The 15536-nt window shown below is 39.9% G+C and overlaps 1 protein-coding gene across 7 annotated transcripts in view; it reads right to left on the reverse strand.

Annotated features, from left to right (window-relative positions):
- BAZ2B (bromodomain adjacent to zinc finger domain 2B) overlaps positions 1 to 15536 on the reverse strand; it is a 207854-nt gene that overhangs the window by 62346 nt on the left and 129972 nt on the right. For 5 of the 7 annotated variants that reach the window (XM_080927903.1, XM_080927900.1, XM_080927902.1 and 2 more), the window contains exons 5-8: positions 12827 to 13015; positions 7792 to 7956; positions 6829 to 7022; positions 33 to 227 (exon numbers count right to left, since the gene is read on the reverse strand). In XM_080927903.1, coding sequence (XP_080784029.1) covers positions 33 to 227; positions 6829 to 7022; positions 7792 to 7956; positions 12827 to 13015 — 743 coding nt within the window. The remainder of the gene's footprint in view (positions 1 to 32; positions 228 to 6828; positions 7023 to 7791; positions 7957 to 12826; positions 13016 to 15536) is intronic. The other 2 variants (XM_080927901.1, XM_080927904.1) reach the window with 2 other exon arrangements.

A 15536-nucleotide genomic window follows, 5' to 3' on the forward strand; every position in this document is an offset into this window, starting at 1 on the left:
TAGTGGGCACGGGCTCGGCACTGCGGAAATACCTGGTTGTTACTTGTGTGTTGTGCTTCAGTCTCTGAGTCAGAATCATCGTCCTCACTCTCCTCGATACTTTGATCTTCTTCCTCCTCCAGATCGTCTGAGTCACTGCTGCTAATGCCTTCGCTCGAGGTATCTGACGATGTGCCTGAGTCACTATCGCTGTTGCTAGAACTTTCCATAGCCTTCTTCCTTGGCTTCTAGAGAAAGAGTCATTATTTGTCCAGACTATCCTTTAAAATTAATTCAGGCTTCAGTAGAAGGGAAGCTCTCTTAGTTTACAAACGGTATCTTCAATAGTAAAACACCATTTACAAAAGGGTTATTAGTAGCTAACTTATCTGACAGGACATCGTCAATATAGTCCTGAAATGGCTAGTCACTGAATGGATATGCCCTGTTAGTCTGTTTAGAAAAAACTCATCTAAAAATATTATGAGCTATGGAATTTTGTAACCTGAGAAAAATCCCCTAAAACTCTTCTAGTTAAAACTATATCAAAAATTATATTATGCTACTTAATGTATAAATTGTATTCTTAATAGATAAGGAATAAAATATGGTTTTAGCAGTAGACACTGTAACATGTAGAATAGTTAAAATATAAATATATAAATATTGTGCATGTGTAGAGTTAACTATATCACTTCAAATAATGCAACACTAAAAACCGCCGTTCACAAAATAATGACACAGATATACAGTAAGCAGACAAATCTTGACCTAAAACGAGGCAAACTGCCCTTTCAGACACCTACTATGACTGTGTGCATGCATGAAACTCAGTCTAACGTGGAGAGAGGAGGAAAAGAGATTCTTAGTATAAAAACAAGCAATGGGATCTAGTTCTGAGTGACAGCCAGAAGACAAGACAGACAGCAAAGGATTTCTGGAACAATGGTGAAGAATGGAATCCTCATCAAAACATTTCATATCAACTCAGTACTCAGGAGGCAGAGGCAGTAGGAACTCTATCAGTTTCAGACTATCCTAGTCTACATAGTGAGTCCAGGCCAGCCAGGGCTTCATAGTGAAACTTGTCTTAGGGGAAAAAAACCTATTTCTAAAATATTCAAGGCTATTGGAAAAAATTATTGAAAGCTGACAGAAAGGGATAATATAGATCATATGAAAAAGAAGTCTCCCTTGTACAAGACCTCCTGAAGTGCAAGTCAGCAAGAGCTCCAGGAATGATGGGGAAGGCACTCCTGTAGTTTCAGGACTACCTGAGAAGCTGCTGGCCATTGATGATGACCACATGGAGAAGCAGAGCCACATTTCTCAGGGATGTGGGCAGTGAGGGGTTACTCACTCCAACAGTGAGCATGTACACACAGGCAACACAATACGTACTCGGTGAGTCACAAGAGGGGACAAGAGGGGAAGGAGGACATAAAAGCACATGGAGTGGGAGGGAAATGTGGAAGAACTGGAGCGGGATGGAACGGGGAAGACAGACTGGATCCACACATATTGCAGGAATGTATGGACATTAAATATTGAGTAAAAAGGAATGAGTACTGTGTAAAAACATAACCATGAGATGACCTCTAAAAAGCTATGTAACAACACAAGCTGACTGATAGAGGAAGGAATGCTGAAAAGGTACAGCAACACAAAGACATACAGTTTGCAGCCAACTCTACAGCACTCAGCAGCACTGACTGACAAAGAACGAAATACTGGGGAAAAAATGACAAGTTTCAGTCCACACATAAACACAGATTTCATAACCACTGGGTCTGGGGACAAAAGACAGAAATACTCTTCTATAATCAAAAGCCAAAGAGAAGCTGCAGTTTAGGTTTCCATAGACATGCCTCCAACAGGGAACTAAGCATCTCGTCATTCCCAGTGGCATCTGCCTCATCCTCTCTGGGGTGATGAAAACCTGAATCAGAGTGGTGTGAGAAAAGCGAGGTGAGAAAGACAAGGTAGAGGCCAAAGGGAAAGAAGGCTGTTAATGTTAAATCTACCAACTGGCAAAGGACCAACTCCTCTGAGCCAGTGTCTGTTATGGGCATCTAAGCACAGCCAGCAAGTTATGAATCTGAGCTGAAAGGACTGGCTTAACAAGGGCTAGAAAGCTAGTGAGGATGAAACCAGCACTAATCCAGCAGAGAATTCCATTTCGACACTCATACTACATGCACATTTTATTTTTAAAGATAACAAGGGAATGGGGACTACGTCCTTCTAGTGTACTTCCTTCTTGTGTACTTCCGGTGGTGAAGTTTAAGGGCAGATAAGCGTCCATTCACAAACAAGAAGGGAGATCACCATTCGAGAACAGCCGTGGTGATTCTGATAAGCTGGTCGCTGCAGAGCGTGGTTAACAATGTAGGAAGGAAGACAAAACTCCGGGGAAGCTAAGAGACAAGTATCAGAACTAGAGGGGAACTCAAGAAAGGGCAGAAGTAGGTTTGGGCATCAGCAATTTCATTTCCACAGCTCCTGGGAATGTGGTGTGTGCTTTTGCAGTTAATTAGGAGACACTGCTTTACTCCCACAAACACTGCTTTAAGCTCATCTTGAGTTCATAAAAATGATAAAAGGAGAAACAACTAATTTTATTCCACCTGATCTCAGAGTCTCTTAGAACTCTCATGAACATTCAGTTTTCACTGTATACCTTTTTTTCAGTAACTAAACAAAGACATGTTCAAGACTATTAACTCCCAAATATAGGTGCTAACATCTTTGGGATTCAGGATAGGAGAAAATTTGCTAGTGAGAACAGGAGATGCAAACCATACGACTTACACAATTGTTGGGAGTGTAAAGAACATCTAAAAAATGACACACGCTAGAGGGGGACGGCAAGGATTTGGTTGCTGTCATGAGGTACCTTGTGAGCTAAGGCCCAAGGGAGGACAAGTACCCTTATAAGAGTAGAACACCGCAGGACAGGAGGAACAGCCATGGAAAAAGCCTAAAATGTGCTGCACATAGTCAAAAGAGAAAGTCAGCCAGATCAGCACCAGCCCAGGGAACAAAGGAAGGGCTCCAGGAGATAAGGAAGGGTGGGGCCAGAGCCTCTGCTCAGAGGGCTCTTGATAAGAGCAAAGGGCAAATGCATCCTATCCTGAGAGCGGCAGACACTGCAGACACTGCTCGAAGGAGTGACAACATGGGAAGGCCATAGGAAACCTGCACTTTCAACTTAAACATTTTAAAGTCCACAGCTCAATACTATTAAGTATACTCAGACTGGCACATACTTATCAGAATATACTTCCAGAACTCTTTTCATCTTGTGACAAAGAAACACTAAACTCAATAAACACAAACTCCTGGACCAATGAGATGCACAAGGGCTAAACTGACAACCCACATAGTGGAAAGAGGGGGACAGTCTCCAAAGTGCACTCTAATAGCCACACGAGTTGTCAACTGAGCACAAGCAAACACACACACACACACACACACACACACACACACACACACACACACAGGAATCTGTCTTAGAAATAATCAAACATTTTAGCTACCGTGGATAATTAACCTAGGGGTTCATATATTGATTCAACTATCTGAGGCACGTACCCACAAAGGAAAGGGCTGGACCATATTATAATTGTGTAATTTATGTTTAAATTTTGGGGGTCACTGCATACTTTGTCCATAGCAGCTCTGTCATTTTATAGTCCCTAACAGTTTTTAAACATGGCATTTGCTATACGGGACAGAAATTTATCTAACTGCAAAAGTAGAATACAAGAATTATGAGTCAGGCCCTGTCTGTAAACTCTGGTGAGAACTACATGCGTCTTCACCATCTGGACAAACTGCACTCACCAGCGACTCTGAGGAGGAGCCCTGAGGTCAGTGCTACCCCCTCAAGGATGGACATACAAAATAGCTCAAGAAACTCTGTCTAGACTATACATGAAAAGAGCTAATGAGTCAATCTTTATAAAGCATTTTATCTTGAAAATAATGAGTAAAAATGCAGGATTTATGTTCACTTTAATTAACCAATGTTACCATAATACATTTGTTACATAAATTTTACATTTTGTAATTATGATTAAACTCTAAGATTAATTAAAACTTGACTTAATAGTCAATCTCTCTATACTGTAACTTCTATTGAGTTATGTAACTTTTACTGAGTTGTTTACATGTACCAGTACAGTGCCTCAGATTTGTCTGTACAGTTGGCAAAAGGGGAGTGTCTATAGTTAACTTTAGATAAGAGGTTTGAGTGAAGAGTGCTAATTCTGTTCAAGAATATTAGTGCAGATGCCTCACTAAGAAAAGAAAGTTAGGGCTCTTTCACATTCACACCCTACAAGTTTTCTGTGCAATCCCCTGAATCTGTAGGACACTTTAGGTTTCACACTTAACTTCCATGAGTCAGATGGCACAGAGTTTCAGAGTATAGACAAGTGGCTTTTAGAAATACAATACAGACAGATATCCAATACACAATGCATGAGGTCTGCTTAGCACAGCATAAAAGGTAAAAGCAGGCAGTTCGTCCCTCGGTGTATGACACACAGAGAAGCCAGGAGGAGCTCAGAAACAGGCCCTGACTGCTTACACTGATGGGACTGCCCTTGGAAATCATCCTAAGGGAGACCTAAGAGCAGCTGGAGAGCAGCAGGTGGGAAGAGAGCCCCAAAGAGCCCTGGAGAGCACACAGAGCCACCGAAGAGCCGGGGAGAGCAAGGAGACGCTTTCATCAGCTTTGCCCGGTGCTCAGTGGAGTTTGAAGCAGAGAGAAAAATGTTTTTTGGGGCCTGGTAAAAGACTGTTGAGATACTCAGCAAGCTTCCTAGAGACACCAGATGACCTTCCCAAGCTTTTATGGGAGTGTACTGTATTCTGGGAAATATTTAGTTTCAGCTGAAACAGAGATCAAGGAAAGAAAAAAAAAAGGTAAAATGTAGCTGAAGGTGTCCTGGATAAACAAAACATAGAAATTAGGGTGTCAGGGTTTCCCTTGCTTTATGAAAATATGAATGTCAAAAGCTTGGAATGATTAGAATCTAGGTGAACTTACCATATAAGCAAATTATAAACTAAACATACATCTGAAACCAATTCTATAGCAAAAAAAGATCTAGTCAGAAGGCAGAATCCATGTTAGCAATCTGAACAAAAAATGGTAACAAAGAATTTTCAAGTACTGGGGCTAGACTGATATGCACCAGCAATCTCAGCATGTAGGAGGCAGGAGGGGCTTAAGTTGCAGGCCTGTGTGGTCTACAGAGAAACACCCTGCCTCAGAACTAAACAAACGACTTTCTAGGAATTAGGGTTGCCTTGTAAGTGAAGATGCCAGATGAAAACGATAAACGTCACCCCTCTAAATAATACAGAAATTGCAGACATAGCCATTTCTTTCTGAAAGGGTTAGGGAGGGCTTCTGTACCATGATGGCTCACCTACAGCTAAGCTTCAGATCTGTTGAAAAGCAGCAGCTTGCCCACTATATCATACAGGCCAAGGAAAAAACCATCTACTATAGTGTCAGGGAAAATAGACTGAGATCTTCTAGCCAGGGTACCAGAAAAATTATCTAGAAAGGTACCCATTAATTTCTCAGCAAAACCTGCTTATAAACTGCAGTGATGCCAATCAAGTATACTAGATGGTGTGTGCACTTTGAATTCCCTGTACACCACTACGTGTATCTGGATACCACCAGTCAAGAGGCCCTTGGCTGTCAAGGAAATAACCCACTGACAGGATGATCTAAAAGAAACATGAAATTTCAAGTTGGACAGATGGCCTAGTAGTTAAGAGCAGAGGCTGCTCTTCCAGAGCACTCGGGTTCAATTCTCGGAACCCACAAGGCAACCCACAACTATCTGTAACTCAGTTCAGGGACTCAGACTCCCTTTTCTGGCCTCCTTGGGTACTGCACACATGTAGACAAACTTGAATGCAAAAGCCACCCACACACATAGAATTTAAAGAGAGACAGACACAGAGAGAAGGAGAAAGAAATACTAAACGAGGAGCAAAACTCCCTCTTATAGGACACAGTCCCTAGTCTCTTGGGTCTTCGCTATTGCTCTGTTTCTGACAGGGTCTCTCCAGTAGCCTGGAATTTGCTATGTAGACCAGGCTGGCACAGAGCTTAGCCTGGTTCTATGAGGATCCTAATCCAAGACCAGGGCCCTCTCTTATGAAGACCTAATATTACACCAAAAAGCAAAGCAAGAAACAATGCAGTTAGTCTTCAGAGACAATAAACTGACGACCTGCATACAGAGACAACTGGCTCAATGGGAAACTATTCAGTCTGCATAATGGGTGTACAGGAGTAATTGGTCTATTGGGATTATATGAGATTTCCCATAATAAAAGCATTCTTAGCTTTGTTTTTCCTAAACTGTAGAGTCCAGAGTTAACATGGTTGCCTTCAAATTCTGACTCAGCCATTTACAGAGCAATGATTTTAGTGCTTTTCTTCAGTGCTTACTACCACCACCAAATGCACAGGGACAACTGAAATGAATGTGTACCGCGATTAGAATGGAGCTGGCCAGTGAGTCTCCATGAGTTCCACCAGAGCTGAAGCTTAGCTCCGTGTGTGTGTGTGTGTGTGTGTGTGTGTGTGTGTGATGCCCCTAGGGCCAAGTCTCACCACTGAAGACCTAAAAGAAACAAAAGGCTTGACCCACAACTGCTACTTTTATGATCTGGTTCTCTGGGTTTTAACTGGCCAAGACACCTGTCAAAGGTCAGCATTATACTATAAAAATATACATGTCTGGGAGCATGTCTTGTAAAAGGTGTCCCTTCTATACTCACCCACTGTATGCTGTTCTTCAGGAAACAGCTTACCTTATCTTTGATTTTGTCGGCTCTGCTGTCCACAGGCTGGCTTTTGCTTTGTTCCTGATGACATTTGAGGCTTCCTCCACCTGAGCTTGTGCTTTGATTCTGTCCCATAGAACTTGAAGCAGGAGTGGATAGTACAGATGTGTTGACACCAAGTACAGATGCTGCACTGTTTCCGTTAACTGACCCATTTATACCTTGAAAATAAACAGGTTTATATATTGGGACAGCATTTGTCCAGAACAACAAACAGAGTATATACTGTTCTGTACTTATAACTGTGAGTGAAAACAGACAGACACTAAAAGTAACTCATTCCTCTGTATGAAAGATTCATAATGCATATCGTAGAGACAAGGTACAAACTAATCCTTACAACGGGCTTGGGAGGGGTGATTATTTTAAAAGATGAGATAAAAGTTAGAGTAGTTGGAGGAGCCCAATATGTAACACTATGAACGCATTAAATTCAACTGAATTATTCACTAGCATTAAACTGAGTGAATATTATGGAAGTTAAACAAACATGTTTAGAAAACAAATCACATGTAAGCATCGTCCTTTTAGAAACACTCAACAATGGGGGAGCTAAAACACATTTTAGAAACACTCTTGTAAGAATACTTGGAGACTACAGAGATACTGATCTAAAAGAAAACATGGTCATAGGGTAGTGGTTTGGATAAACTAAACTTGAGAGCGGGCATATCCTGAGTTCTGGATAAGGAGATATTGACATACAGAGGAGAGAGCTGGTCCTGAGTACTTCACATCATCGTATAAGCAGCATTTCCTAAGCGAGGATTTAACCTTGGCTGCAATACCAGGAGACTTGTGATATGATAAGAATCAAGAAGGATGATACAGAAGCATCTAGCACAAGGCTGGAAGATGTTCTTAAAACCGAACTGCTGTAAAGAGGTGTGGCACAGGTTCCCAGCCCTTCACTCCCACGGGTGCGAGTACCTTTCTCAGGCCCATTTCGATTGCTCTTCCCAGACGTCCTTGAATGGAAAGATGAATCGTGATTCTGGGCTGGAGGAGCAAACAGTGGTGGGATCCCCAGTAAGGGCGGGAAGAAGGGCGCTCCTGCACGCGAGTGGCTGTCTGTGGTCCTCCACCAGTCTGCACCTCAAAGCCAAGCAGAGCAACAGAGAGAACTGTGAGCTTCATAACCCATGTGCTCAAAATAAAACCATGTTGCATTTTATTCCAGAAACAATGTTTCAAGTTACTTCTGACATGCAACTGCTTAAATTACATAGCTCTAAGCATCTTTTCACTGTAAACCTGTAATCTGAATTTGTATAATCCTCTCCCTTATTATTGGGCCCTGATTCAATAATCTTCCCACTTTCTAGATTCAAGCCAAAAAGAATGTTTTTCAGAATGCAAAATTAAATAAATAAAAAAAGTTATGATTTAACTTCATAACCTACAGCATCTATTTATTGAATTAATAAGAAAAGGAAAGAATTAAATCTGTGTTCATCTGAGAATCTAGATTTTCCTCCAGTCATTTACAATATCAATCTGGCTTTAACAAATCAGGGATGGGGGAAATTAATACTATCAGATAACTCTAGCACATCTCAAATGTATTTATGCATGAAGTAATTCTATACTGGAACAAAAACAAACATATAGAATTAACTTCTCAAAGAAAATTTCCAAAACACATAGTTTTTAATTAAAAATTTAGTCTTATAAAGCTTCTAGCTTTCAAATTTATAAAGACAACTCATGTCTCCCTTACATTTCTCATGAATTACAGATAATAGTAAATTTTTAAGGCATACAAAATAACCAAATTAAAAAAAATCATGGAATGAAATTCAGATATTCAAGCAGCAGTTCTTCATTAAAACTCTTTAAGGGGAAAAAAAGCCAATTTTTATAAAATGCATTTTTCAAAAAGAGTGTAGATTTAAAAAAAAAAAAAGATCTGGACCAGGCAGTGGTGGCACAGGACCTGAATCTCAGAGGCAGGCGGATCTTCATGACATCAGCCTGTTCTGGAGACTGAGTTCCAGGACAGCCAGGGTTTACACAGAGAAACCCTGTCTCAAAAGACAAAAAAAAAAAAAAAAAAAAAAAAGGAGGGGGAAGAGGATGGGTATTTGGTCATCATCCAAAGAACCATCCTGTATTGCCTCATACCACATCCTGGAAACAATCTTCAACTGGCTAATCTGCTACATTTCAAAGTTAGTTCTCTTTCATAAAGTCTCCTAAACAATATGGCATTATCTCTTTGACTGGAACAGATAAACATTAGAAGCAAACACCCAGATAGTATGAGGAGATTGTACTATAGAATCTTTAAAAATTCTAGGAACATGCCTTCATATGTAAGGGTGACGTTCCTGGTCACTGCCATTCCCAGAGGTGTCATGAACAGTGTAAGAACACTGTAAAAGCCATTGCTGAAACTGTGGTCACTTAGTGAATGGTACCCTGAGAGCTAGGGGCTTGAACCACATCTGTGTGAAAACTCCTATCACTGTCTAGATGCATTTGATGGGTAAGGTGTGTGCTCTGGGGGAGGGGAGACTGCACAGCCCATTCCTACCTGATCTGCAGGCATAGGTTTGCCACTTGGTTCCCCTTAGTTGATAAAAACAGACTCCGGCAATAATGTATTGCTTACACCTCTAACAGATGTTTGAAGACTGGACATAAAGAATTGGTAAGAGCTAAGTAGTCAGAGCACAGGATTCAAATGTGATAAATATAATCAAAGTCAGAAAAACATTATAATGTACCTCAGAAAATCAATAGTACACAGCAGGCATCAGAGAAAAGTAACAGGGAAGCTGTGTGCTGGGAGAGGTCAGCTCAGAGACAAGCATACAAGGTCAGTTAGATAAAATAAATGACCATTTTTCAAGATAAATGTCTAATATTGTTTCAAATAAAATTACAACTTCTTAGTGAAAAGTTTACACAGATTTCAAATTGAGGAAAATGAGAAACAAATTTTAGTCATGAAATAACTTACATACCCAATGGAAGATATTAAACAAAAGAAACATAAGTATGTGCAAGATGAACTTCTAAGCAAATTCAGAATCCCAAGAAATGCTGCAGCAGCCACAAGACCATTTCCAGGAAACATGCTAACATCTTAGACTATCCACCAGGTCTCAAAGACTCCGCAGTGCACTCCTCTGTGGCTGTGTTCACTGGCACCACAGTTCCACTATTTAGCCCAGGCTGGCTCCAACATGTGACCTTCTGCCTTCCAAGGTTCCCACTCACCTACCTGCATAACTGGTCTGATAGAGCAGAATTTTAAAATCACTCATATATGAAATAGCCTGACGCAACCCAAAACTTCATAGATTAATATATAGCATTAAAATGTAAACACAAGGAATTTCAAATATTTTAAAATGAATTTCCTAAAATGTTATTTTAATATATGATCAAATTTAATTATAGTAATATCCAATATATAAGTTTACATTTGTTCTTTGAAATGTATATAAACTTCATGAAAAAAATTATACCTTAAAATTGTTAATAGTATCTATCTTCTTGTGACTTCCTTGTATTTATGGGGAGACTTTTTCCTAAAGTGTGCATTTGGTAACCGTTCTGAATTATAATTTATATATTTAAGTTATTGTACTAAAGTGTAATTTAAAAGTGGGTTCTCGAAAATCAACTATAACCTCAGCCCATTTTGCAAAGAAGCATATATACATATGCATATTGTACCACTAATGTTCCTGCTTTATAGTTACCTCTCCTTCAGCACCCCACAAAATACAGTGCTGCTGTGCTCCCCCAGAACAGTACTGGGAAACAAGGGAACACCTTATGTAGGTTCAAGAAGTATGTTGCTTCTTTAAGTCGATATTCTTAAATACTTTTCATTGATTTGTTGTATGCGTGTGTGTACACATTCATTCACACGTATGTGCATGTACAGGTCAGAGGACAACCAGAAGAAATACATTATCTCCTTGTACCACAGGAGTCCAATGATCTGAACTCAGGTCAAAAGGCTGGGCAGCAAGCTTTCCCACTGAGCAGTCCTGCTGACCCCAGGTTGGTTTTACATTTTGTAAGTACCATCACATACAAGTTATTTTTTAATATTCATTTTCATTTTTTCAGTATTTGGTTTTATTACAGCTTTTATAATATAGTTTAAAGTGTTCAAAAGCAGTAATATAATAAACTATCACAAGACAATAAAAGTACTGAAGATCTCAGTAACTTCTTAATTACTGTTAACTATTTAGATTTTATTTTAAGATCTTTGATTTCGGGAGGTAGCTGTTGATACTGAAAAACCGTGTTAAAATCAGAACAAGCCAGGTATGGTGGTGCTCAAGAGGCGGTAGAAAAGGCAGGTAGATTTCTGTAAGTCTGAAGCCAGCCTGGTCTACATAGAAGAGTTCTGGGGTTTACACAGTCAGAAAAAAATTTTAGTTCCTATTAATATATTAAGGAAATATTATTAAGACTTGGTCAAGACTCTGTCTGCTTTCAAAACTTTCCCACCATCCCCTCTTCAAGACAATGAAATAAATAATGTGCCTCAAGAGATAATAGCTGAAATCCACAAGTAACCACTTCTATATTCTCTGCATAGTTTCAAATGATACTTGGGTTCTTTTCAAAGAAGTAGTAGATGCTTTGTCAGCCATTAAAGTAGGCAGAAAAACTAGTGAGTTAGGCATTCTGGACTAATGCTGCCAGACATTGTAGACAGCTCTAGACAGGTTTGTCTCCCCCAATCTTCAGGTAGCCCTAGAAAGCAGGCAATGTTTTAAGTTTACAGGTTTGAAAAACCCAAGGCTGAGAGGTCAGAGATTTGTCCAAGGCCAGATTTAAATCCAAGTCAATTTCTAGGTGGAACTAAGCTCTAATTATTTAAATAGTGTCCCAGTAAAACATACTTCCTTACTGAAAGGTAATATTAATTACTGCATAATACAGTTAAGTCAGGGCTTTCAGGAAAATTTGTATAGCTCAGCTACTGTGTGTCCAGTCTGCAGAGTCCCTTCTCACACTGGCCCTGGCCATGCACAAGAGCCAGCTGCCTAACTGTTGTGGAAATGTATTCCAAATATACCTTGGAAACAGTTTTCAAATGGGAAAAAGTACAGAAATTAAGAATGAGCCTCAACTTTCTAACCAAGTAAAGAGACATAAAACAAGTCTAGGTTCAGACTGTAAGGTACTTTTTCCCAGTGCTGGGTGTCTAACCCAGCACCTCATATATGCTACGCAAGAATTCTACCACAGAGGAAATTGCTAAGCCAAGTTAAATTCTTGACTTAAAAATTAGATGATGGGACTGGGGAGATAGTTTAGTCAGTTAAGCACATGCCACAGAACATAAGGACCAATCCCATGTAGAAGAAAAAAAAAGCCAAGCACACACCTGGGAACAGACACAGAAATCTGGAGCTGGCTGGCTGGCCAGTCTCGTGAACCAGTGAGCTCCAGATTCAGGGGAAAGTTCTATGTCAAAAACAAGCATTAACGTGACTGAGGAAGACACCTGACTTCAAACTCTGGCCTTCCACAAATATATTCCCACATATGTACCCACGAGCACATACAAGCACACAGAGACGCGTGAAAATGTACACATATACATTGAACACACACTCAAAGCTGAGAAGAATTAAAATTGTATACTCACAATACATTTTCTACATCCAATCTCTTGGTAAATGAACCAGAAACACTTGCCATAATTACCCTGTTCTATGACAAGTGAGTATCTGATCGAGTGCTGCATGCCCTGACACACATCGAACTCTAGTTTTGGGCTGTGTCAGGCTATTTCATATATGAATGATTTTAAAATTCTGCTTTATCAGATCAGTTATCAGCCAATTTATCAGACCAGTTTATCAGCCAATTCTTGCCCCAGAGTCTAGCACATTCCACTCTGCTGCTCAGGTAAATAAACAAAACACCGCCTGGGCATTCTCAGGCTTTTCTCCTTTCCTTCAACACCATAAAGGTTGTTTACCTGGAAAAGATGTTAGTTGGGGATGTGCGGCTAAGGCTGTGGGTGTACCAAGTGTCCCCAAACCACCAAACTCTGAATGCCCTGAGCTGGCTGAATGTAGACCAAAGACTGGGTGGCTGACCATTGGGAAGGCACTCGGCACTGTGGACAGGTTAAACGGCTGATCCCCAGCTGCTCTGAATAAATGTCCTGGGAGGGAAAAAAACACACTTAAAGTCGTTTAGATAAAACAGACGAGCGTTACCTGATTTCAGCATTCATGAAGCTTACAAAAATATTCAATTTTTCTTCTTTAAGTTATACTCTTCAAACCCTACAGAATGTTTCTAGAAACACAAAACCATTTTAAGTTTACTCAAAATGACTAGAAGACCCTTGTTAGTTTGAATTTTAGATGTGACATCACATTCTTTTGTTCTTGTGAAAAGTAAAAGCAAATCTAACACTGAAACCCTATGAAATGGACCCAACTTGGTTACTCGGTAATCATTCAAATGATCAAACTCGGTGCCGAGATGTCGCTTCCATGTGCAAAAGCAAATTTCTGTTCTCTGCCTGACATTTCAGTGAGAAGAACATCCTGATTCCCAAGGCAGTTTGTACCAGTGTAGTCAAATAGTGCCAAAGACAGCACAATTCTAATACACTTACTAAGGCATTTCTAATGAACTCACACATCCATTTGTAGTCAGCTGCAGAACAAGAAAAGAAACCTTTCCTTTACTCACAGAAAATAATCAGGACACTTTGCCCTCTTACTATGAAAACAAAATTTTAAACCTGGTATTCTAGGTTCTTTAAAGAATTTACTTTGAATGGCAGGGCAAGGCTTTAATCCCAGTACTCAGGAGGCAGAGGCAGACAGATCTCTGCGACTGCACAACAAACTGGTCTGTGTAGTGAGTTCTAGACCAGCAAGGACTACTCAATGAGGCCTAGCCATAAATAAATAAAATAATTTACTTTGCATAGGAAGATGCTGATACACATCTGTAACTGCGCTCAGAAGGTCAAGATAGGAGAATTCAAAATTGTAGGCCAGCCTGGGCTGCATTAATAGTTCAAACCTAGCCTGTGCTAATTAATGAAACTCTGACTCTTGTAGCTGCAGCATAATGGCAGTCAGGGGGTGTGCCCTAGATTAGGGTCTCCCAGGCCTCCATAGGAAAGAAGCCTGTCTACACTGTGAACATTACTGTGCTCTGTGTTCAAACAGAGCATCACTCCTGTATGGTCTTTGGTCTACCTGTGACCACAGATGACAATTTCATTAACTGATTAATTAATCCCTGAAGGAAATTTAAGTGAGTTACAAATGGGAAACCTTTGCTCAGCACTTAGCTGTCTATTAAATATTAGCTCTGAGTTTCTGATTCTTAAGAGAATAAGGGAAAGGCCTGAAGACTCCCATATACTGATTGTCATGTTTATTGAATAAAATAATGCTAATATTTTTATTAAAATAAGAATAATCAAAGAGAAGAAGTATATCTTGTACAGGAAGAAGTTTGGATTCAGGGAAGTGCTCCAGACAGTGAAGCAATAGCTCCTCTCATGGGAAAGTCTCGGGAGGGTGTTCACAAGGAAGGGCACATGAGTCTGTAAGGTTAGAGGACAAGGAAGGAACACAAGTGGATGGGGGGGTGGCACTTGGGGACTTGTTTGTTTTTATCACTTGGTTAGTTTATTAGCTTGTTTTGTTGGCCCAGGGTTTCCCTATGTAGCCCTGGTTAGCCTGGAACTTGATATGCAGGCCAGGCTGGCCTCTAGTTTACAGAGATCTGCTTGTCTCTGGTTTCTGAGTGCTGGGATTAAAGGAATGAGGTCCACACCTGACTAAAGACACAATCTTGTGTGCACATTCTAATCAGTCAATCTGGTTTTATTGTTTAAATCCAGAATAGAAAATTAGTGAACTTTTTTAAAATCTGAATTTACTTTTGAATTATTAAGGATTCTAGACATTGGCTTTGAAGTTGAGTTCAGATAAACCAGGAACAAAATCAGCTAAGTGAACAACTTACTAAGTCAGTCTCTTGACTTGGTTGTGGCAATCGAACGTTTTCTTTAGAAACATATATACCACACATACACATAAAATTCCAGTTGTGTAGACTATATAGTCATTTACTATTTACATATAAGTAAATACATGATACATGTGCATATGTGTGTGTGTCTGAGAATGCATGTGGACACTATAGGACAAACTTGGTGTCATTCTCACTGTCTACCTTTCCTCTGAGACAGACTGTCTCTCATTGGTCTACAGCACACTGACTAGACAGGCTTGTGGATAAGGCCTGGGAACCCATGGGGCTCCAGTTTCTTGGGGCTGGACAACCACACTAAGTTTCTGATTTTTCCTTTTCTACATGAATTCTGGAGCTTAAACAAGTCCTGACATTTACACACACATAGCTTTTGTTGACGGAGATGTCTCCCAAGGCCCATCTCATTTCTGCTTAAGAAAGCAAGCAGTGCTCAATTGTACCTGCCAACTACATGTATACAGGCACGGCTTAATTAAAAAAGCCGTGGGCAAATTTAAGCTCCCAAAACTACACAAAATATTACAAAAGTTTGAAAGCACTAAGATTAGTGATGGCTAAAACTGACAGAAACAATTTTATGAGAACTAATAAATTAGCTTTAAAAACATGCATAAAATAAAATTAAACATTAATTTTATTATTTTGAAGAAGCAAAC

Source organism: Micromys minutus, assembly GCF_963924665.1.
Source record: "Micromys minutus genome assembly, chromosome: 13".
Classification (NCBI taxonomy): domain Eukaryota; kingdom Metazoa; phylum Chordata; class Mammalia; order Rodentia; family Muridae; genus Micromys; species Micromys minutus.